The 21,939-nt window shown below is 39.7% G+C and overlaps 2 protein-coding genes and 2 long non-coding RNA genes across 7 annotated transcripts; all 4 read right to left on the reverse strand.

Annotated features, from left to right (window-relative positions):
- Positions 1-914: 914 nt before the first annotated feature.
- Positions 915-1,665, reverse strand: LOC141397620 (uncharacterized). The gene is made up of 3 exons (XR_012411453.1): positions 1,250-1,665; positions 1,045-1,189; positions 915-975 (listed from the first exon to the last, which is right to left on the reverse strand). It is a non-coding gene; the product is annotated as an uncharacterized lncRNA (long non-coding RNA).
- A 7,078-nt stretch (positions 1,666-8,743) lies between these two features.
- Positions 8,744-10,611, reverse strand: LOC141397618 (uncharacterized). 3 transcript variants are annotated; one of them, XR_012411452.1, is made up of 4 exons: positions 10,272-10,611; positions 10,067-10,211; positions 9,609-9,997; positions 8,744-8,849 (listed from the first exon to the last, which is right to left on the reverse strand). It is a non-coding gene; the product is annotated as an uncharacterized lncRNA (long non-coding RNA). The 3 variants fall into 3 exon arrangements; XR_012411451.1 differs by having other exon boundaries at positions 8,759-8,849; positions 9,636-9,997; XR_012411450.1 differs by lacking the exon at positions 8,744-8,849 and having other exon boundaries at positions 9,590-9,997.
- A 2,478-nt stretch (positions 10,612-13,089) lies between these two features.
- LOC141399993 (uncharacterized) lies at positions 13,090-19,667 on the reverse strand. Of its 2 annotated transcripts, none has more exons than XM_073979384.1 (4): positions 19,294-19,667; positions 19,089-19,233; positions 18,658-19,019; positions 13,090-17,872 (listed from the first exon to the last, which is right to left on the reverse strand). In XM_073979384.1, the coding sequence occupies exon 4, from the start codon at positions 15,647-15,649 to the stop codon at positions 14,114-14,116; it is 1,536 nt and encodes a 511-aa protein (XP_073835485.1). In that variant the 5' UTR covers positions 15,650-17,872; positions 18,658-19,019; positions 19,089-19,233; positions 19,294-19,667; the 3' UTR covers positions 13,090-14,113. The 2 variants fall into 2 exon arrangements, with proteins under 2 accessions (XP_073835485.1, XP_073835483.1); XM_073979382.1 differs by having other exon boundaries at positions 18,631-19,019.
- Positions 19,668-20,651: 984 nt separating this feature from the next.
- On the reverse strand, positions 20,652-21,590 carry LOC141398292 (uncharacterized). The gene is made up of 2 exons (XM_073975572.1): positions 21,473-21,590; positions 20,652-21,407 (listed from the first exon to the last, which is right to left on the reverse strand). Exons 1-2 carry the CDS (start codon positions 21,476-21,478, stop codon positions 20,652-20,654), a joined length of 762 nt encoding a protein of 253 aa, XP_073831673.1. The 5' UTR covers positions 21,479-21,590.
- Positions 21,591-21,939: the final 349 nt, after the last annotated feature.

Genomic DNA, 21,939 nt, shown 5'->3' on the forward strand with positions numbered 1-21,939 from the left:
CCCGGTATGAATGTGCGTTTGTCAGATTCTCTAGCTGTTAATGGGTTGAGGCAAAGGCACAATAAAGAATAAGGTACCAAGAGATTTCCTTTCAGTGGTGCTTAAAACTATTCAGATTTAAATTCTTAATATTTTAGACCTTAGTTCAGATTATGATGAATCACATGGAACTTAAATAATTGCGTAGTTAAACAAGCAAAGATAAATTACTCGAGAAAATTCTAGTTCTCAAAAATTTAGAACTAAAAAAAAATAATTAATTTACAAAATTTCTAGATTCCTGCGTAAATTTTGTTTGCACTCGTGGAATATGACCGCATTCATTAGCTGAAGTAGAAGGAGTTAAGCGCATTTATAATATAACTCAAATATGACGTAGAATTAATCGCATGATCACTAACATTCGACACGGTCGGAAATCGATTGAGGCCGGTCGATGGGCTACAAACAATCTTGTAATGCTCAACAAATTTGAATAGTTTTAAGTGCCTCCGCACCACGATTAAGAGTTAGAAAGTTCACTAGACGCGCCGGTAAAAAGCAATTACTTAGTTTTTTTTTTCCCGTCCATGCCAAACTAACTTACAAATATGTACATTTCAATTATGCTCACAAGATGATTATCAATTTTTTTGCGGCGAAGAGAGTTTCAGCGACGATTTTGTTATTTATGCATCAATCTGCAACTTATCATAAAAATAATTGTTGATATGACTGCAACTTTTGTATCACCACGGTTTGGGGGACAACTTAAAATTTCCAGGTCTTCTTTACCGTTTTATATTCTTTCGCATTCCACTTTTAAACACATGTGCTGTCTGTTTTCGCAGTTCTATAGGCAAACTAAATGATCGATAGGCTGGCTGGTCTCACTGGCTCGATTTCGGTGAACAAAAAAACAGTATTTTTATGGTCCCTTTTGGTTGTTGTGCACACACATCGACATGACATTTGATTTAAAGCTGGGTGCCAATCCTAATAAGAGCAAAGAGACAATGCTGTAATTCCTAAAATCCCTGTTACACAACCGAATCAAACACTCACCGATTAAACGAGATGGCACTTCAATTAATAATTAAAGTTAGTGACGACAAAAGAGGATGATTACAACATAATTCCCAATTAGTCATAAAGATCATTCGAATAGGCCTTCTCCAATCACAAGGTTTTGCAATGTTTCGCACTGAATCTAAACGGTGTATCGATGTTTGCATTAAAACATTAAGAAATTTTACACCTGCTAACTCACCAGCTTGATACGCAATAAAACTTAGCAAAAAAAATGTCGAACAACTTTTGAATATTGATTTCCTCAGAACAGAAATTAGGTTAAACAAACCATTGAAGTGAAACTTTACCGGTATGAAGTAAGTAGCAAAATGGCAGAGGCTAAGAAGTCATGAAGACTCGAAACCCATCTCTCGCTGATGAAAACCAGCGAGTTTCCAGTCAATTCGTGTTATAAAAACAAAAATGCAGAGCTAAGGATGATACTAACTTAAAGCGTTAATCGATTAACTGGGACAAAAATCAAATGTAGATGGCGCTGCCTGCAATTTCCCTACTTAACTTTCAAATTAGTTTCCGGAAAAAATCTACAAAATTTGATGGCAAGTGCATCTCTACACACCCCCCAGCCAAAATCAGACTTCGGGGACTATAACGTTCCCGAAAGCTGATACCACTTGCCAAACCATACCATCTTAAAGTCGCCTACTGGCGGATATCTTTGGCGTGGTAAGTGCCAACTGGATTGCCCTGGAGGTCTGTCAACTCATAGTAAGAGTTACCCAATTTCTTCTTGATACGAGCTTTAATAAACGTGGGAGCGAGTTTAGCATTAAACCCTTGTTCGAAACAGCTCTGTTTATAATTTCTACGGAAGACTTCCTGTCCCTCCGTAAAGCACACTTCCCTCGAACGAAGGTTATAGGTTCTCTCATTTCGCAAGAACTGTTTCCGAACAATTTCCGACGCCCTTTTAGCCACAATATCCCTCGAATCATTTCGGTCAAACTGAACTGAGCGGTCTTCAAGCATTTCCAGCTGCCGTAAAAGAGGATAAATTGCCCCGTGGGTTATCATGTTCTGACCAAACGCTAAATAATACGGAGATGTGCCTATTGCAGAGTGTTTGGAAGAACGAAGTGAGCAACAAATACTACTAAGTAGTTCATCCCAATTCTTTTGATCGGGCTTAATATACGACTTGATAGCGGCTAATACAGAACGGTTAACCCGCTCGGAGGCGTTAGCCTGGGGGGAATGCACAGCAGTGTAGACGTGGTTAATACCATATCCTTTCAATAGATTATTGAAAATAGTAGACTTAAATTGGGAGCCATTGTCCGATACAATGGATTCCGGAACCCCAAAGGTGTGAAACAGATCACATTCCAGGTAGTTAACTACCACCTCCGCTGTAAATTTTTTTATGGGTTTTAAAAATGGGAACTTAGAAAAATGATCGAGAGCTATAAATATTCCGATATGTCCCGATTTTGAGCGTGGATAGGGACCCAAAAAATCCACATACAACTTTTGAAAGAAACGACACGCTTCAGTGGTCTGACCCATGGGGGGTCGAAGGACCGTATTGGGATGCTTCACGGATTTACAAATCTCGCAACCGTTTACATATGCTTTGACGTCCACTGCCAAATTCGGCCAAAAGAAAAATTGACGTATTCTAGCGAGGGTCTTGTTTATCCCACAATGTGATGATAGTGGATGATCATGTGCCTTCTTGAGCACATCCGGGACTAAGCCCTGTGGAACCCAAAGTTTCCAAACCATGTCATCATGAACCCTATCACCATTCGCATGTTCAGTTCTTCGATACAAAAATCCATCTACTATCTTAAGGTCAGGCATCTGGTCAATATTCTTGCTAATCTTTTCCAAGAGCCGCAGATACTCGTCCGACTTGAAATGGGCAGAGTTTAAGTCTATGAATGATCCCGCATCTTCATCCACCTCGGAGACACTTGCCAAACAAAATGAAGACAGGTCCTCTGTGTTGGCTCTAGAAAGCGTATCAGGGACTATGTTCAAGACACCGCGTCTATGTTGTATGTGAAATTTGTACGCCTGCAGCTTTAAAGCCCACCGAGCCAGCCTTGAACTTAGGTCAGTCTGGGACATGAGCCACTTCAATGACGCATGGTCAGTGATAATAGTGAACTCATGTCCTTCGACGTATGGCCTGAACTTTTTAACACTTAGCATTGCTGCTAAGCATTCTTGTTCGGTAACTGAATAATTGCGTTGGGCTTTGTTGAGTTTCCTCGACATAAAGGCGATAGGAACCTCTTCACCCTCCGCATTCTTCTGTACCAATACACTTCCTATACCTGTTTTACTAGCATCGCAGTGTATAAAGAACGGCTGCGAGAAATTGGGGCTGTGTAAAACAGGGGCTGAGCTCAAGTGCGACTTCAAAACCTCAAAAGCCTTTTGGGCTTCTTCGGTCCATACAAATTTCTTTTTTCCTTTTAACAAATCTGTTATAGGCGTGGTAATCGAAGCATAGTCCCTAATAAACTTTCTATACCACCCTGTCATGCCTAAAAATCTCCTAACTTGTTTCACCGACCTAGGAGCAGGGAATTCTGTAATAGCCAAAACTTTATCCGGATCAGTCCGAATAACCCCATGGCCAACCACATGCCCTAAGTACTTCACTTCTGGGACGCAAAAGTGACTCTTCTCGACATTAATGGTCAAGCCAGACTCCCGAATCTTCCTAGCCACACGACTTAGAACCTCCAGATGCCTATTGAAAGACTCCGATATGACCAGAAGATCATCGAGATAGACAAACACCTCCGTCCTGAGGTCCGCAGGAATGACTCTGTCCATTAGGCGGGACATCGTCTGGGGGGCGTTACATAGCCCGAAAGGCATTACCTTAAAGTGGTAAAGCGGCCTCCCAGGGACGGTAAATGCTGTCATCTCTCGTGATTTCTGATCCAAAGGAATCTGCCAAAAGGCATCCTTCAGATCTAAGCTCGTGATAAACTGGGCTTTAGGTAACCGGCTAAGGATACCGTCTATTTGGGGCAAGGGGTAAGCGTCACCAATTGTAACCGCATTCAATTTGCGACTATCGAGACATAGTCTATTTTTACCTGGTTTCCGGTGTAAAACAACTGGAGAAGACCAGGCGCTATTTGATTCCTCAATGACGTCTAAGGAAATCATGCGGTCTAACTCCTCATAAATCAATTTTTCGATGGCCGGGGATACGGGAAAATGGCGCTGTTTAATCGGTTTGGCCTGCCCGGTGTCGATGCTGTGGCACAACACATCGGTTCTTCCCAATCCCTCCTTCGCGTACGACGGAAAAAGCGAGATAACATGCTTTAATCTCTGCAATTGGCTATTAGTCAGTGGAATTTGAACAGAAATTCCATTCACACATGAAGAGGACAAAATATTATTGCTTCGAAGTTCTGCGGGCAATAAGTTAAATGTTTCCCAGAAATCTATTCCAAGGAATAGATCTCTGTCTAAGGTTGGGACTATAAAGACAGTGATAGGCATCTCCCTTCCTTTGAAGGAGATCAGGGTTTCCACATACCCTACCACACCCTGACTGTTCCCATCTGCCGTTCTGACGGCGGATTTCAGTTTCCGGAAATGAGTATTAGATGTCAGAAACCTTTGAGCAGCGTCAGAACCAATGCACGTGATCGAAGCTCCCGTGTCCAAAAGACCAAGCATTTTCTTCCCGAAAAGGGTAACTTCCGCATAAGGCCTAACATCCGACGACTGATCTAGAATGGAACAGACTAACTTCTTCTTAAGCTGTTTCACCTTACCCCAAAACAATTTCAGCCTGCTGGCCGATCGGGTCTTTTTCTTCCCAATACTTATGCTCTCGCTAAAAATCCTGTTACGAGCCAGTTCATACTCCCTAACGCGGATATGGAGTGGCTTAAAACTAAACAAATTGGAATTCAATGATTTATCTACATTCGCATTTGTGAATAAATTGTTTTCAAAAAGGTCATGGCCGGTAAATTTGGAACTATCATCCTTCAAAACATCTAATTTGGATGATGTAGTCTGAGGTCTTTTTAATAATTCTACTCGGGGTTCTGTGTTCGAAGAGACGATTGTGCACTCTTTTGTGCACCCATTCTCCCGTTTTTTGACAAACATTTAGCGCAATTTGGCTTATACACTTTTGGTGTTCCACAGCCATAACAGAAAACTGTTCTCTCTTCTAAACAGTCCTGGTAACGGTGGCCACCTTTGCCGCAGTTCCAGCAAACTAAATGTAGGGCTGATAACTCTTCGGTAGGAGGAACGACGTCTGCCGGGAATTCAACCTCATCAATATCTACCTCGAATATTCTCTTCGACAGGGGAACAGGCTTAGAAACGGTCAGGCCATGCTTGCGCCGCATGTCCTGCATGAAAAATTCACGCCGCCGACACGTATCACGAAGTACCTGCAGAGACTTAATTTCAATATTTAAGATCTCGTGTTGGATCTCTGGGAGTAAGTTCCTCCTCAGAATCTCCACCAACTCTCCGTCAGACAAGGGCGCTTTCAGTCTATCGGTTAGCGCTACAATGGAGTCGTAAAAACTATCGAACGACTCGTTTGCCTTTTGCTTACGCTCTCGGATCAACTCTCGTATGTCTACGTCGGTTCTTGAATCCTGGTACTGATCACGAAGAGCTCGGCATAAATCATTCCAGCGAATATGATCTACTGAACGATGATAGCGCCAGAACCAGTCGTTCGCCTTCCCATCAAACAACGAACTGGCATTACCACAAAGTAGATCATAGCTACCATGAAGCGTCTGAGAGGTTAAAGCCTCCACTCGATAAATAAAGTTGCCTACGGAGAGACCATTGAGGCCACCATTAAATTTGAGTTTCCAGTTAGACATTATTTGCAGCACCTTGTCTGGACGAGAACTCAAATCAGATGAAGAGGAATTAGTGTTAGATGACTCATTCAGAGACGACTGACCATTCGCGGATGGAAGAGGTCGTTCCTGCGGTCCATTTGATCGCTGTCTCTGAGATCCAATACCCAGAAGGTCCCTCAAAGTCTGCTCTTCAACAGCCGGGAGAGTTGGCATTTGCTGAGGAGATGGCGGAGGGTGCTGAGACCGATTGTGGGGAGAAGTTGAGGGCATTAAGCTGGCTAATCTCGCCGAAACTTGATGTTCAATTAACTGAGTCATTTGAACACTCAATGCAGCCAACATTTGTTCCTGTTGTGCCGAGACACTGTCTGCAACTAATTGTGAGATTTGTTCTGACTGTGCTATTTCCACGGCAATGTTAAAATTATTACCAGAATTTTCATTGGTATTAATATGATCAGCCCCAGAAGATGTGTGACTATTAGCTTGTTTTGATTGTGACCTAGTAGTCACTTGAGAAGAGCTAGGGGTGGAAGGGTCGGTCCCAATTCGTACATTGCATATTGGACAATAAGGTCTTGTCTTGATAGACTTCTCTAAACAACTTTTATGAAATACGTGTCCACAAGAAATTTTCTGACCAGACGAGGTAATGGTTTCCGTGCAGGCACTACATTTAATTGTGTCGTCTGTTCCCGTTGTAGCAGAAACCGTATTTTTCCCATTAGTAGCCATCGCAAAATTACTTTGAAAATTGGAAACGAGAACCAATATTTTGTAGATTCTAACAGAACTGGTAGACAGATGTGTCTAAAGAAACACAATCAGAACTTTTGATACCGAAATGAAACTATCGACCAAAACCTTATATTCACTGATATCAGGGAAATTCTACAAAACGTTTTCCAGTGTAGTGATTAATAATTACTTCGGAAGAAAATTTTCCCATCCAAAAACAACAATATCATAACCAATCGTCAGCTTAAACGCACACAATAGTATATTCAATTTCAGTAAAGTTAATGAAAAAAAACAGTAGCATTAACAAGCACCAATAGAATGTAGTTAAAAACCATCATCGATACAAAATAATAGTTCAACAAGGACACAAAATTCAAAAGCACATCTCAAATGAAGTTGTATTACCGAATATAATATATAGCTGCGGTAAATTGTATGACGATACTCATTCAGTGGATCAAGTTTGTTGTAGTTTCTACATAAATGTCACTAAGGTAGAACTTTTCCCATCCAGGGATTTCAACCACGAAACTTTCAGTTGAGTACTCTAGAGATATAGTATAATACTCTTTATTACTTATCAAAATCGAAAAGAAGAAGTTAATTAAAATCCAATCTAACAGCCGAAATTGTTGCTAATTTAGTATTTTCATATGAAATCAGAATGTAATACTCTGTCTTTTGTTCATGAGTTCAAGTGGTATTCCAATTGCGGAAAATTAATAAAAATCCCTAATACGATGTATATGTATGTTATATTTGTTTTCCCCAAAAATATCCGTAACGGAATGATAAAAGTTTCTAACTGATAAAAAAAATATATGTGTGCTATATCCTGTTTGATCCCATCAATAACTAGAATAGGTTTGTCACCCTAACAGTAAATAGCCAATGACTGAATACCTAGGAAACGGAAGTAAAAAGTTGCAGGAACAAATAGTGTATACCAGACCGGATGAGATCTCTCTCCAAAATCCTGGTTCTGGTCAATATGTATAGTGTTATTATTCCGATCTTAACTGTGGTCAGATCCAAAACAAATTTCCAGATGCTGCATTCCGTCCAGAAAATAACAACAATAATAACACCATAAAAGACTATTGAAGGGAGATTTCTGTCAAAGCTGGATGACAAGGAATGAATTTATAATTCTCGATCCTATGCATATTCCGTACTTTACAAAAAACTCAATGGAAATTGAAAAAAAAAGATCAGGAAAGCAAATAATAGAAATAACTGTAGTGAGCCGAACAACTAATATTGATTCCGAAATGGATCAAAAGGTGGTTTAGAAAATTATATCTCGTTCGGGCCTCACGTCTGGGCGCCAAAAATAATTTATATCTGTAGCATGCAACCAACATTTCTGAGGAATAGTATACTAAAGGCTAGCGCACGTATATGGTTCCGGCCTACTAGCACGTCGGAGGGGTAGGTTCGATGTCATACTAGCTATGTTCTTGCTACAAAAAAAATCATTTTAGTTATACGTGCTAAAGATCAATCATTGAAGGGGAAAGAAGAAAGGTAAGCAAGTAATTGGCTTATTTATTCATGGACTTTGAGGTGGTGTTAGTCCATGCTGCCCACCCAGCCTGGTCATAGTCACTGTCACCTAAAAAAACACAAATTGACCCCATGACCCCTAAAACGAGGGTGACTCCTCTATCTAGATTATCGGAAAATCAAACAGGACATATAAAGAGCTTATTCAGAATCCATATTAGATTTGTTGTGATTTATTTCAAAATTCATGATGCCTTAATTGTAAGTTTTACAATAAAAATTCGCTTAATAATATACTTAAGAACCTGCATCTGCATTAAATGTGCTATACTCTTACTGTATTAATTCTTAGCAAATGATATTACACACTAAAGAAAACAACTAGCTATGACTCAACAAAAGTCACCTAAAATTATTATTATATTACAATGTAGAAAACCTGTGGTACCCACTCTAATGTTTTTCCTCGCTTAGCAAACAGATTAATCTGCCATCGGGGCAAAAATTCAATGTAAAGATACAAATAACGGAAAAGAGGTAAAAAGAGAGTAAAAATATGTACTCACTTACTCATTATAACTCCGGCATGCAGCTCCAACGATGAAAGGCCTTTCTGTAGTTGAAGATGATGTTAGGAGATCGCCATACACAAATTACAAAAAAAATTGATTTACTTTTCCTTTAGATTTGATTTCGCTGAGCTAGACAAATCTGAAATGTGACAATGATTACAGAGTGCTTGTACTGATCTCTCAGCTCTGTTAGCAGCAGCAGAATATGACAAAATGCACATACCAGAAAAGTGGGGGGATAGCCCATAACAACAAAATCTGTACTTTATGTTTTATTCCTCCTTCTTTATTAATTATGTATGAAACTGATACCCCGGTATGAATGTGCGTTTGTCAGATTCTCTAGCTGTTAATGGGTTGAGGCAAAGGCACAATAAAGAATAAGGTACCAAGAGATTTCCTTTCAGTGGTGCTTAAAACTATTCAGATTTAAATTCTTAATATTTTAGACCTTAGTTCAGATTATGATGAATCACATGGAACTTAAATAATTGCGTAGTTAAACAAGCAAAGATAAATTACTCGAGAAAATTCTAGTTCTCAAAAATTTAGAACTAAAAAAAAATAATTAATTTACAAAATTTCTAGATTCCTGCGTAAATTTTGTTTGCACTCGTGGAATATGACCGCATTCATTAGCTGAAGTAGAAGGAGTTAAGCGCATTTATAATATAACTCAAATATGACGTAGAATTAATCGCATGATCACTAACATTCGACACGGTCGGAAATCGATTGAGGCCGGTCGATGGGCTACAAACAATCTTGTAATGCTCAACAAATTTGAATAGTTTTAAGTGCCTCCGCACCACGATTAAGAGTTAGAAAGTTCACTAGACGCGCCGGTAAAAAGCAATTACTTAGTTTTTTTTTTCCCGTCCATGCCAAACTAACTTACAAATATGTACATTTCAATTATGCTCACAAGATGATTATCAATTTTTTTGCGGCGAAGAGAGTTTCAGCGACGATTTTGTTATTTATGCATCAATCTGCAACTTATCATAAAAATAATTGTTGATATGACTGCAACTTTTGTATCACCACGGTTTGGGGGACAACTTAAAATTTCCAGGTCTTCTTTACCGTTTTATATTCTTTCGCATTCCACTTTTAAACACATGTGCTGTCTGTTTTCGCAGTTCTATAGGCAAACTAAATGATCGATAGGCTGGCTGGTCTCACTGGCTCGATTTCGGTGAACAAAAAAACAGTATTTTTATGGCCCCTTTTGGTTGTTGTGCACACACATCGACATGACATTTGATTTAAAGCTGGGTGCCAATCCTAATAAGAGCAAAGAGACAATGCTGTAATTCCTAAAATCCCTGTTACACAACCGAATCAAACACTCACCGATTAAACGAGATGGCACTTCAATTAATAATTAAAGTTAGTGACGACAAAAGAGGATGATTACAACATAATTCCCAATTAGTCATAAAGATCATTCGAATAGGCCTTCTCCAATCACAAGGTTTTGCAATGTTTCGCACTGAATCTAAACGGTGTATCGATGTTTGCATTAAAACATTAAGAAATTTTACACCTGCTAACTCACCAGCTTGATACGCAATAAAACTTAGCAAAAAAAATGTCGAACAACTTTTGAATATTGATTTCCTCAGAACAGAAATTAGGTTAAACAAACCATTGAAGTGAAACTTTACCGGTATGAAGTAAGTAGCAAAATGGCAGAGGCTAAGAAGTCATGAAGACTCGAAACCCATCTCTCGCTGATGAAAACCAGCGAGTTTCCAGTCAATTCGTGTTATAAAAACAAAAATGCAGAGCTAAGGATGATACTAACTTAAAGCGTTAATCGATTAACTGGGACAAAAATCAAATGTAGATGGCGCTGCCTGCAATTTCCCTACTTAACTTTCAAATTAGTTTCCGGAAAAAATCTACAAAATTTGATGGCAAGTGCATCTCTACACACCCCCCCAGCCAAAATCAGACTTCGGGGACTATAACGTTCCCGAAAGCTGATACCACTTGCCAAACCATACCATCTTAAAGTCGCCTACTGGCGGATATCTTTGGCGTGGTAAGTGCCAACTGGATTGCCCTGGAGGTCTGTCAACTCATAGTAAGAGTTACCCAATTTCTTCTTGATACGAGCTTTAATAAACGTGGGAGCGAGTTTAGCATTAAACCCTTGTTCGAAACAGCTCTGTTTATAATTTCTACGGAAGACTTCCTGTCCCTCCGTAAAGCACACTTCCCTCGAACGAAGGTTATAGGTTCTCTCATTTCGCAAGAACTGTTTCCGAACAATTTCCGACGCCCTTTTAGCCACAATATCCCTCGAATCATTTCGGTCAAACTGAACTGAGCGGTCTTCAAGCATTTCCAGCTGCCGTAAAAGAGGATAAATTGCCCCGTGGGTTATCATGTTCTGACCAAACGCTAAATAATACGGAGATGTGCCTATTGCAGAGTGTTTGGAAGAACGAAGTGAGCAACAAATACTACTAAGTAGTTCATCCCAATTCTTTTGATCGGGCTTAATATACGACTTGATAGCGGCTAATACAGAACGGTTAACCCGCTCGGAGGCGTTAGCCTGGGGGGAATGCACAGCAGTGTAGACGTGGTTAATACCATATCCTTTCAATAGATGATTGAAAATAGTAGACTTAAATTGGGAGCCATTGTCCGATACAATGGATTCCGGAACCCCAAAGGTGTGAAACAGATCACATTCCAGGTAGTTAACTACCACCTCCGCTGTAAATTTTTTTATGGGTTTTAAAAATGGGAACTTAGAAAAATGATCGAGAGCTATAAATATTCCGATATGTCCCGATTTTGAGCGTGGATAGGGACCCAAAAAATCCACATACAACTTTTGAAAGAAACGACACGCTTCAGTGGTCTGACCCATGGGGGGTCGAAGGACCGTATTGGGATGCTTCACGGATTTACAAATCTCGCAACCGTTTACATATGCTTTGACGTCCACTGCCAAATTCGGCCAAAAGAAAAATTGACGTATTCTAGCGAGGGTCTTGTTTATCCCACAATGTGATGATAGTGGATGATCATGTGCCTTCTTGAGCACATCCGGGACTAAGCCCTGTGGAACCCAAAGTTTCCAAACCATGTCATCATGAACCCTATCACCATTCGCATGTTCAGTTCTTCGATACAAAAATCCATCTACTATCTTAAGGTCAGGCATCTGGTCAATATTCTTGCTAATCTTTTCCAAGAGCCGCAGATACTCGTCCGACTTGAAATGGGCAGAGTTTAAGTCTATGAATGATCCCGCATCTTCATCCACCTCGGAGACACTTGCCAAACAAAATGAAGACAGGTCCTCTGTGTTGGCTCTAGAAAGCGTATCAGGGACTATGTTCAAGACACCGCGTCTATGTTGTATGTGAAATTTGTACGCCTGCAGCTTTAAAGCCCACCGAGCCAGCCTTGAACTTAGGTCAGTCTGGGACATGAGCCACTTCAATGACGCATGGTCAGTGATAATAGTGAACTCATGTCCTTCGACGTATGGCCTGAACTTTTTAACACTTAGCATTGCTGCTAAGCATTCTTGTTCGGTAACTGAATAATTGCGTTGGGCTTTGTTGAGTTTCCTCGACATAAAGGCGATAGGAACCTCTTCACCCTCCGCATTCTTCTGTACCAATACACTTCCTATACCTGTTTTACTAGCATCGCAGTGTATAAAGAACGGCTGCGAGAAATTGGGGCTGTGTAAAACAGGGGCTGAGCTCAAGTGCGACTTCAAAACCTCAAAAGCCTTTTGGGCTTCTTCGGTCCATACAAATTTCTTTTTTCCTTTTAACAAATCTGTTATAGGCGTGGTAATCGAAGCATAGTCCCTAATAAACTTTCTATACCACCCTGTCATGCCTAAAAATCTCCTAACTTGTTTCACCGACCTAGGAGCAGGGAATTCTGTAATAGCCAAAACTTTATCCGGATCAGTCCGAATAACCCCATGGCCAACCACATGCCCTAAGTACTTCACTTCTGGGACGCAAAAGTGACTCTTCTCGACATTAATGGTCAAGCCAGACTCCCGAATCTTCCTAGCCACACGACTTAGAACCTCCAGATGCCTATTGAAAGACTCCGATATGACCAGAAGATCATCGAGATAGACAAACACCTCCGTCCTGAGGTCCGCAGGAATGACTCTGTCCATTAGGCGGGACATCGTCTGGGGGGCGTTACATAGCCCGAAAGGCATTACCTTAAAGTGGTAAAGCGGCCTCCCAGGGACGGTAAATGCTGTCTTCTCTCGTGATTTCTGATCCAAAGGAATCTGCCAAAAGGCATCCTTCAGATCTAAGCTCGTGATAAACTGGGCTTTAGGTAACCGGCTAAGGATACCGTCTATTTGGGGCAAGGGGTAAGCGTCACCAATTGTAACCGCATTCAATTTGCGACTATCGAGACATAGTCTATTTTTACCTGGTTTCCGGTGTAAAACAACTGGAGAAGACCAGGCGCTATTTGATTCCTCAATGACGTCTAAGGAAATCATGCGGTCTAACTCCTCATAAATCAATTTTTCGATGGCCGGGGATACGGGAAAATGGCGCTGTTTAATCGGTTTGGCCTGCCCGGTGTCGATGCTGTGGCACAACACATCGGTTCTTCCCAATCCCTCCTTCGCGTACGACGGAAAAAGCGAGATAACATGCTTTAATCTCTGCAATTGGCTATTAGTCAGTGGAATTTGAACAGAAATTCCATTCACACATGAAGAGGACAAAATATTATTGCTTCGAAGTTCTGCGGGCAATAAGTTAAATGTTTCCCAGAAATCTATTCCAAGGAATAGATCTCTGTCTAAGGTTGGGACTATAAAGACAGTGATAGGCATCTCCCTTCCTTTGAAGGAGATCAGGGTTTCCACATACCCTACCACACCCTGACTGTTCCCATCTGCCGTTCTGACGGCGGATTTCAGTTTCCGGAAATGAGTATTAGATGTCAGAAACCTTTGAGCAGCGTCAGAACCAATGCACGTGATCGAAGCTCCCGTGTCCAAAAGACCAAGCATTTTCTTCCCGAAAAGGGTAACTTCCGCATAAGGCCTAACATCCGACGACTGATCTAGAATGGAACAGACTAACTTCTTCTTAAGCTGTTTCACCTTACCCCAAAACAATTTCAGCCTGCTGGCCGATCGGGTCTTTTTCTTCCCAATACTTATGCTCTCGCTAAAAATCCTGTTACGAGCCAGTTCATACTCCCTAACGCGGATATGGAGTGGCTTAAAACTAAACAAATTGGAATTCAATGATTTATCTACATTCGCATTTGTGAATAAATTGTTTTCAAAAAGGTCATGGCCGGTAAATTTGGAACTATCATCCTTCAAAACATCTAATTTGGATGATGTAGTCTGAGGTCTTTTTAATAATTCTACTCGGGGTTCTGTGTTCGAAGAGACGATTGTGCACTCTTTTGTGCACCCATTCTCCCGTTTTTTGACAAACATTTAGCGCAATTTGGCTTATACACTTTTGGTGTTCCACAGCCATAACAGAAAACTGTTCTCTCTTCTAAACAGTCCTGGTAACGGTGGCCACCTTTGCCGCAGTTCCAGCAAACTAAATGTAGGGCTGATAACTCTTCGGTAGGAGGAACGACGTCTGCCGGGAATTCAACCTCATCAATATCTACCTCGAATATTCTCTTCGACAGGGGAACAGGCTTAGAAACGGTCAGGCCATGCTTGCGCCGCATGTCCTGCATGAAAAATTCACGCCGCCGACACGTATCACGAAGTACCTGCAGAGACTTAATTTCAATATTTAAGATCTCGTGTTGGATCTCTGGGAGTAAGTTCCTCCTCAGAATCTCCACCAACTCTCCGTCAGACAAGGGCGCTTTCAGCCTATCGGTTAGCGCTACAATGGAGTCGTAAAAACTATCGAACGACTCGTTTGCCTTTTGCTTACGCTCTCGGATCAACTCTCGTATGTCTACGTCGGTTCTTGAATCCTGGTACTGATCACGAAGAGCTCGGCATAAATCATTCCAGCGAATATGATCTACTGAACGATGATAGCGCCAGAACCAGTCGTTCGCCTTCCCATCAAACAACGAACTGGCATTACCACAAAGTAGATCATAGCTACCATGAAGCGTCTGAGAGGTTAAAGCCTCCACTCGATAAATAAAGTTGCCTACGGAGAGACCATTGAGGCCACCATTAAATTTGAGTTTCCAGTTAGACATTATTTGCAGCACCTTGTCTGGACGAGAACTCAAATCAGATGAAGAGGAATTAGTGTTAGATGACTCATTCAGAGACGACTGACCATTCGCGGATGGAAGAGGTCGTTCCTGCGGTCCATTTGATCGCTGTCTCTGAGATCCAATACCCAGAAGGTCCCTCAAAGTCTGCTCTTCAACAGCCGGGAGAGTTGGCATTTGCTGAGGAGATGGCGGAGGGTGCTGAGACCGATTGTGGGGAGAAGTTGAGGGCATTAAGCTGGCTAATCTCGCCGAAACTTGATGTTCAATTAACTGAGTCATTTGAACACTCAATGCAGCCAACATTTGTTCCTGTTGTGCCGAGACACTGTCTGCAACTAATTGTGAGATTTGTTCTGACTGTGCTATTTCCACGGCAATGTTAAAATTATTACCAGAATTTTCATTGGTATTAATATGATCAGCCCCAGAAGATGTGTGACTATTAGCTTGTTTTGATTGTGACCTAGTAGTCACTTGAGAAGAGCTAGGGGTGGAAGGGTCGGTCCCAATTCGTACATTGCATATTGGACAATAAGGTCTTGTCTTGATAGACTTCTCTAAACAACTTTTATGAAATACGTGTCCACAAGAAATTTTCTGACCAGACGAGGTAATGGTTTCCGTGCAGGCACTACATTTAATTGTGTCGTCTGTTCCCGTTGTAGCAGAAACCGTATTTTTCCCATTAGTAGCCATCGCAAAATTACTTTGAAAATTGGAAACGAGAACCAATATTTTGTAGATTCTAACAGAACTGGTAGACAGATGTGTCTAAAGAAACACAATCAGAACTTTTGATACCGAAATGAAACTATCGACCAAAACCTTATATTCACTGATATCAGGGAAATTCTACAAAACGTTTTCCAGTGTAGTGATTAATAATTACTTCGGAAGAAAATTTTCCCATCCAAAAACAACAATATCATAACCAATCGTCAGCTTAAACGCACACAATAGTATATTCAATTTCAGTAAAGTTAATGAAAAAAAACAGTAGCATTAACAAGCACCAATAGAATGTAGTTAAAAACCATCATCGATACAAAATAATAGTTCAACAAGGACACAAAATTCAAAAGCACATCTCAAATGAAGTTGTATTACCGAATATAATATATAGCTGCGGTAAATTGTATGACGATACTCATTCAGTGGATCAAGTTTGTTGTAGTTTCTACATAAATGTCACTAAGGTAGAACTTTTCCCATCCAGGGATTTCAACCACGAAACTTTCAGTTGAGTACTCTAGAGATATAGTATAATACTCTTTATTACTTATCAAAATCGAAAAGACGAAGTTAATTAAAATCCAATCTAACAGCCGAAATTGTTGCTAATTTAGTATTTTCATATGAAATCAGAATGTAATACTCTGTCTTTTGTTCATGAGTTCAAGTGGTATTCCAATTGCGGAAAATTAATAAAAATCCCTAATACGATGTATATGTATGTTATATTTGTTTTCCCCAAAAATATCCGTAACGGAATGATAAAAGTTTCTAACTGATAAAAAAAATATATGTGTGCTATATCCTGTTTGATCCCATCAATAACTAGAATAGGTTTGTCACCCTAACAGTAAATAGCCAATGACTGAATACCTAGGAAACGGAAGTAAAAAGTTGCAGGAACAAATAGTGTATACCAGACCGGATGAGATCTCTCTCCAAAATCCTGGTTCTGGTCAATATGTATAGTGTTATTATTCCGATCTTAACTGTGGTCAGATCCAAAACAAATTTCCAGATGCTGCATTCCGTCCAGAAAATAACAACAATAATAACACCATAAAAGACTATTGAAGGGAGATTTCTGTCAAAGCTGGATGACAAGGAATGAATTTATAATTCTCGATCCTATGCATATTCCGTACTTTACAAAAAACTCAATGGAAATTGAAAAAAAAAGATCAGGAAAGCAAATAATAGAAATAACTGTAGTGAGCCGAACAACTAATATTGATTCCGAAATGGATCAAAAGGTGGTTTAGAAAATTATATCTCGTTCGGGCCTCACGTCTGGGCGCCAAAAATAATTTATATATGTAGCATGCAACCAACATTTCTGAGGAATAGTATACTAAAGGCTAGCGCACGTATATGGTTCCGGCCTACTAGCACGTCGGAGGGGTAGGTTCGATGTCATACTAGCTATGTTCTTGCTACAAAAAAAATCATTTTAGTTATACGTGCTAAAGATCAATCATTGAAGGGGAAAGAAGAAAGGTAAGCAAGTAATTGGCTTATTTATTCATGGACTTTGAGGTGGTGTTAGTCCATGCTGCCCACCCAGCCTGGTCATAGTCACTGTCACCTAAAAAAACACAAATTGACCCCATGACCCCTAAAACGAGGGTGACTCCTCTATCTAGATTATCGGAAAATCAAACAGGACATATAAAGAGCTTATTCAGAATCCATATTAGATTTGTTGTGATTTATTTCAAAATTCATGATGCCTTAATTGTAAGTTTTACAATAAAAATTCGCTTAATAATATACTTAAGAACCTGCATCTGCATTAAATGTGCTATACTCTTACTGTATTAATTCTTAGCAAATGATATTACACACTAAAGAAAACAACTAGCTATGACTCAACAAAAGTCACCTAAAATTATTATTATATTACAATGTAGAAAACCTGTGGTACCCACTCTAATGTTTTTCCTCGCTTAGCAAACAGATTAATCTGCCATCGGGGCAAAAATTCAATGTAAAGATACAAATAACGGAAAAGAGGTAAAAAGAGAGTAAAAATATGTACTCACTTACTCATTATAACTCCGGCATGCAGCTCCAACGATGAAAGGCCTTTCTGTAGTTGAAGATGATGTTAGGAGATCGCCATACACAAATTACAAAAAAAATTGATTTACTTTTCCTTTAGATTTGATTTCGCTGAGCTAGACAAATCTGAAATGTGACAATGATTACAGAGTGCTTGTACTGATCTCTCAGCTCTGTTAGCAGCAGCAGAATATGACAAAATGCACATACCAGAAAAGTGGGGGGATAGCCCATAACAACAAAATCTGTACTTTATGTTTTATTCCTCCTTCTTTATTAATTATGTATGAAACTGATACCCCGGTATGAATGTGCGTTTGTCAGATTCTCTAGCTGTTAATGGGTCGAGGCAAAGGCACAATAAAGAATAAGGTACCAAGAGATTTCCTTTCAGTGGTGCTTAAAACTATTCAGATTTAAATTCTTAATATTTTAGACCTTAGTTCAGATTATGATGAATCACATGGAACTTAAATAATTGCGTAGTTAAACAAGCAAAGATAAATTACTCGAGAAAATTCTAGTTCTCAAAAATTTAGAACTAAAAAAAAATAATTAATTTACAAAATTTCTAGATTCCTGCGTAAATTTTGTTTGCACTCGTGGAATATGACCGCATTCATTAGCTGAAGTAGAAGGAGTTAAGCGCATTTATAATATAACTCAAATATGACGTAGAATTAATCGCATGATCACTAACATTCGACACGGTCGGAAATCGATTGAGGCCGGTCGATGGGCTACAAACAATCTTGTAATGCTCAACAAATTTGAATAGTTTTAAGTGCCTCCGCACCACGATTAAGAGTTAGAAAGTTCACTAGACGCGCCGGTAAAAAGCAATTACTTAGTTTTTTTTTTCCGTCCATGCCAAACTAACTTACAAATATGTACATTTCAATTATGCTCACAAGATGATTATCAATTTTTTTGCGGCGAAGAGAGTTTCAGCGACGATTTTGTTATTTATGCATCAATCTGCAACTTATCATAAAAATAATTGTTGATATGACTGCAACTTTTGTATCACCACGGTTTGGGGGACAACTTAAAATTTCCAGGTCTTCTTTACCGTTTTATATTCTTTCGCATTCCACTTTTAAACACATGTGCTGTCTGTTTTCGCAGTTCTATAGGCAAACTAAATGATCGATAGGCTGGCTGGTCTCACTGGCTCGATTTCGGTGAACAAAAAAACAGTATTTTTATGGCCCCTTTTGGTTGTTGTGCACACACATCGACATGACATTTGATTTAAAGCTGGGTGCCAATCCTAATAAGAGCAAAGAGACAATGCTGTAATTCCTAAAATCCCTGTTACACAACCGAATCAAACACTCACCGATTAAACGAGATGGCACTTCAATTAATAATTAAAGTTAGTGACGACAAAAGAGGATGATTACAACATAATTCCCAATTAGTCATAAAGATCATTCGAATAGGCCTTCTCCAATCACAAGGTTTTGCAATGTTTCGCACTGAATCTAAACGGTGTATCGATGTTTGCATTAAAACATTAAGAAATTTTACACCTGCTAACTCACCAGCTTGATACGCAATAAAACTTAGCAAAAAAAATGTCGAACAACTTTTGAATATTGATTTCCTCAGAACAGAAATTAGGTTAAACAAACCATTGAAGTGAAACTTTACCGGTATGAAGTAAGTAGCAAAATGGCAGAGGCTAAGAAGTCATGAAGACTCGAAACCCATCTCTCGCTGATGAAAACCAGCGAGTTTCCAGTCAATTCGTGTTATAAAAACAAAAATGCAGAGCTAAGGATGATACTAACTTAAAGCGTTAATCGATTAACTGGGACAAAAATCAAATGTAGATGGCGCTGCCTGCAATTTCCCTACTTAACTTTCAAATTAGTTTCCGGAAAAAATCTACAAAATTTGATGGCAAGTGCATCTCTACACCGTAATGCTCGTAAATATGTCACTTTCTGCAGATTTCTGTCCAGTTATCTTCAGTCATATTTCTTTCCTATTATAATCGATTTGTATTTTACATACATATCTTCTCATAATTATTCAACTCAAAAAATTCATACAAAACCATTTTGATTAAATCCTCAAAATTGGGTATTAAGATGCCCAGATATTTACTTTATACATAACCTTCTCCACAGGTAGCAATAGGAAATTCTTACTTTCGAACATAACTTTAGTTTGGAAGTTTCCGCCTCGTCCATGACATAAACCACAGACGTAAACGAATTTCATCGTTTACTGTTCGCTTACCTTATCTTAAGTATGGTACACACTGACCAACAAAACTGACAGTCATCGAGGTCTATTTCGTTAATATCAAAGTCTAGCTGAATAATTACTTTCCTAATCTCTCAATAAGACTTTAAATACTGTATTTTAAACATTTTTAGCTAAACAAAAGTCTTTATTTGTCAGAAAATCGTCGTAAAAGTACGTTGACTGTCAGTTTTGAATGACAGTCCCTTACCCTTACCTTATTACCAAGCATTTTCTTATGTAATCCTTCACAATTTTTTTCTGACACCTTTAACATTTCCACTCTATAAATTAGCTTCCAAATATGTGTAATCTGCAGAAACAAACCACTTGAGTTACTTCATAACACTTTAAATCCGATGGATTGATCGCATTAAAGATTATACCAGAGAGAAGCAATTATTTTTTTTTTTTTTTGGATTTTTATTTTTTGGGTCAACAATAAAAAAAATTTAACAACATTAACAACGTCTACTAATTAAGGCTTAAAACTAAAACAACAAAATTTCTGGTAGCAAAATACCAGATGATTTTTTATGTGAGCCAAGAGGACAATGGTAGGTAAATGAGTCAAAGAAGAAATATATTACAAAAGAATTATAGGTGTGGAGTTTGTGACTAATACTTCGTATTACCTAATCGAAGATAATTACCAACCATGGCTGGGAGCAGAAGACCAACCACCAGAACTATAACCGCCAGCACTGCCGGAGGCATAGCTGCTAGCACCAGAGTAACTGCTAGAACCACCAGAGTAGCCACCAGCACCACCTTGGCTAATAACCTTTACGATTTTAACATCTCCACCGCTGGAGTGACCACTTGAAAAACCACCAGAGTAACCACCAGCATGGCCAGCCGAGAAACCAGCATCATGACCACCAGAAACTCCAGCATTTTCATGGATTACTTTAATGATTTTGACATCACCAGAAGAGTGGCCGCCAGAAGAGAAGCCACCAGAGTATCCACCATGGCCTCCGGCAAAGCTACCACCATGACCACCGGCAAAGCTGCCACCATGACCACCCGCAGATCCTTGAGAGATGACTTTAATAATTTTAACATCACCACCGGCTCCAGCTCCATGGCCTCCAGCATAGCCAGCATCTAAACCACCATCAAAGCCGCCACTGAAGCCAGCATCAAAACCACCATGGCCTCCACTGAAACGACCATCATAGCCACCATGGTCGATACCGCCTTCTTGAATTACTTTAACAACACTGCCGGCAGATGAGTGGCTACTGCCACCGCCAAAGTGACCACCGCTGTGACCTCCACTACCGTAGCTATAACCCCCACCACTGCTGTAACTGCCTGTATAGCCACCGGAACTGCCTCCACCAATACCCAAAATGCCAGCTTGGGCAGCTGCTACCATTGCCAAAACACACACAAAGACCTAAAATGAGCAGAAATGTAAAACTCATCATTTGCATCTCCTTGTCTCGGGCATGACCAACTCACCTTCATTTTGTTGTCCGTTAAGTTTAAAAGCGTTTCCTCGTAAAATTTGTAGACGAAGTTAACCGAGCAGCTTAGCTTCGAAGTGTATTTCGATAACTAACTGCCAAATGCAAAGTGGCCACAACTTTTATACTGCCAAAAATTTGGGTAATAAAACCAAAGTCAAAAAATAGATGATGTCTGTAATAATGATGGTATTACGGGAGAGATAACAACATAGCCATAACATTGTAAACGATCATCAGCAATATCATCAACCACATACATAATCACATACAACACACACAACAAAATTCGGGCAACAGGGCATAACGCCGCGCACCAAACACACATCTTTACTCTTTGCAATTGTTTGGTGAACATCATCATCGCTGATTTGGCTCAAAGTGAAGGTAACCCAAAAAAACGAAAACGAAAGTCTTTGCCATGATTGAACATACATTTTGGAGTATGTCAACAACATTAAG

Source organism: Musca autumnalis, unplaced genomic scaffold (genome assembly GCF_047663935.1).
Source record: "Musca autumnalis isolate F117 unplaced genomic scaffold, ASM4766393v1 scaffold_3, whole genome shotgun sequence".
NCBI classification, from domain to species: Eukaryota; Metazoa; Arthropoda; class Insecta; order Diptera; family Muscidae; genus Musca; species Musca autumnalis.

Coding starts and splice junctions, on each gene's coding strand:
- LOC141399993 (XM_073979384.1), bottom strand. CDS start 15,649: ATGGCTACTAATGGGAAAAATACGGTTTCTGCTACAACGGGAACAGAC.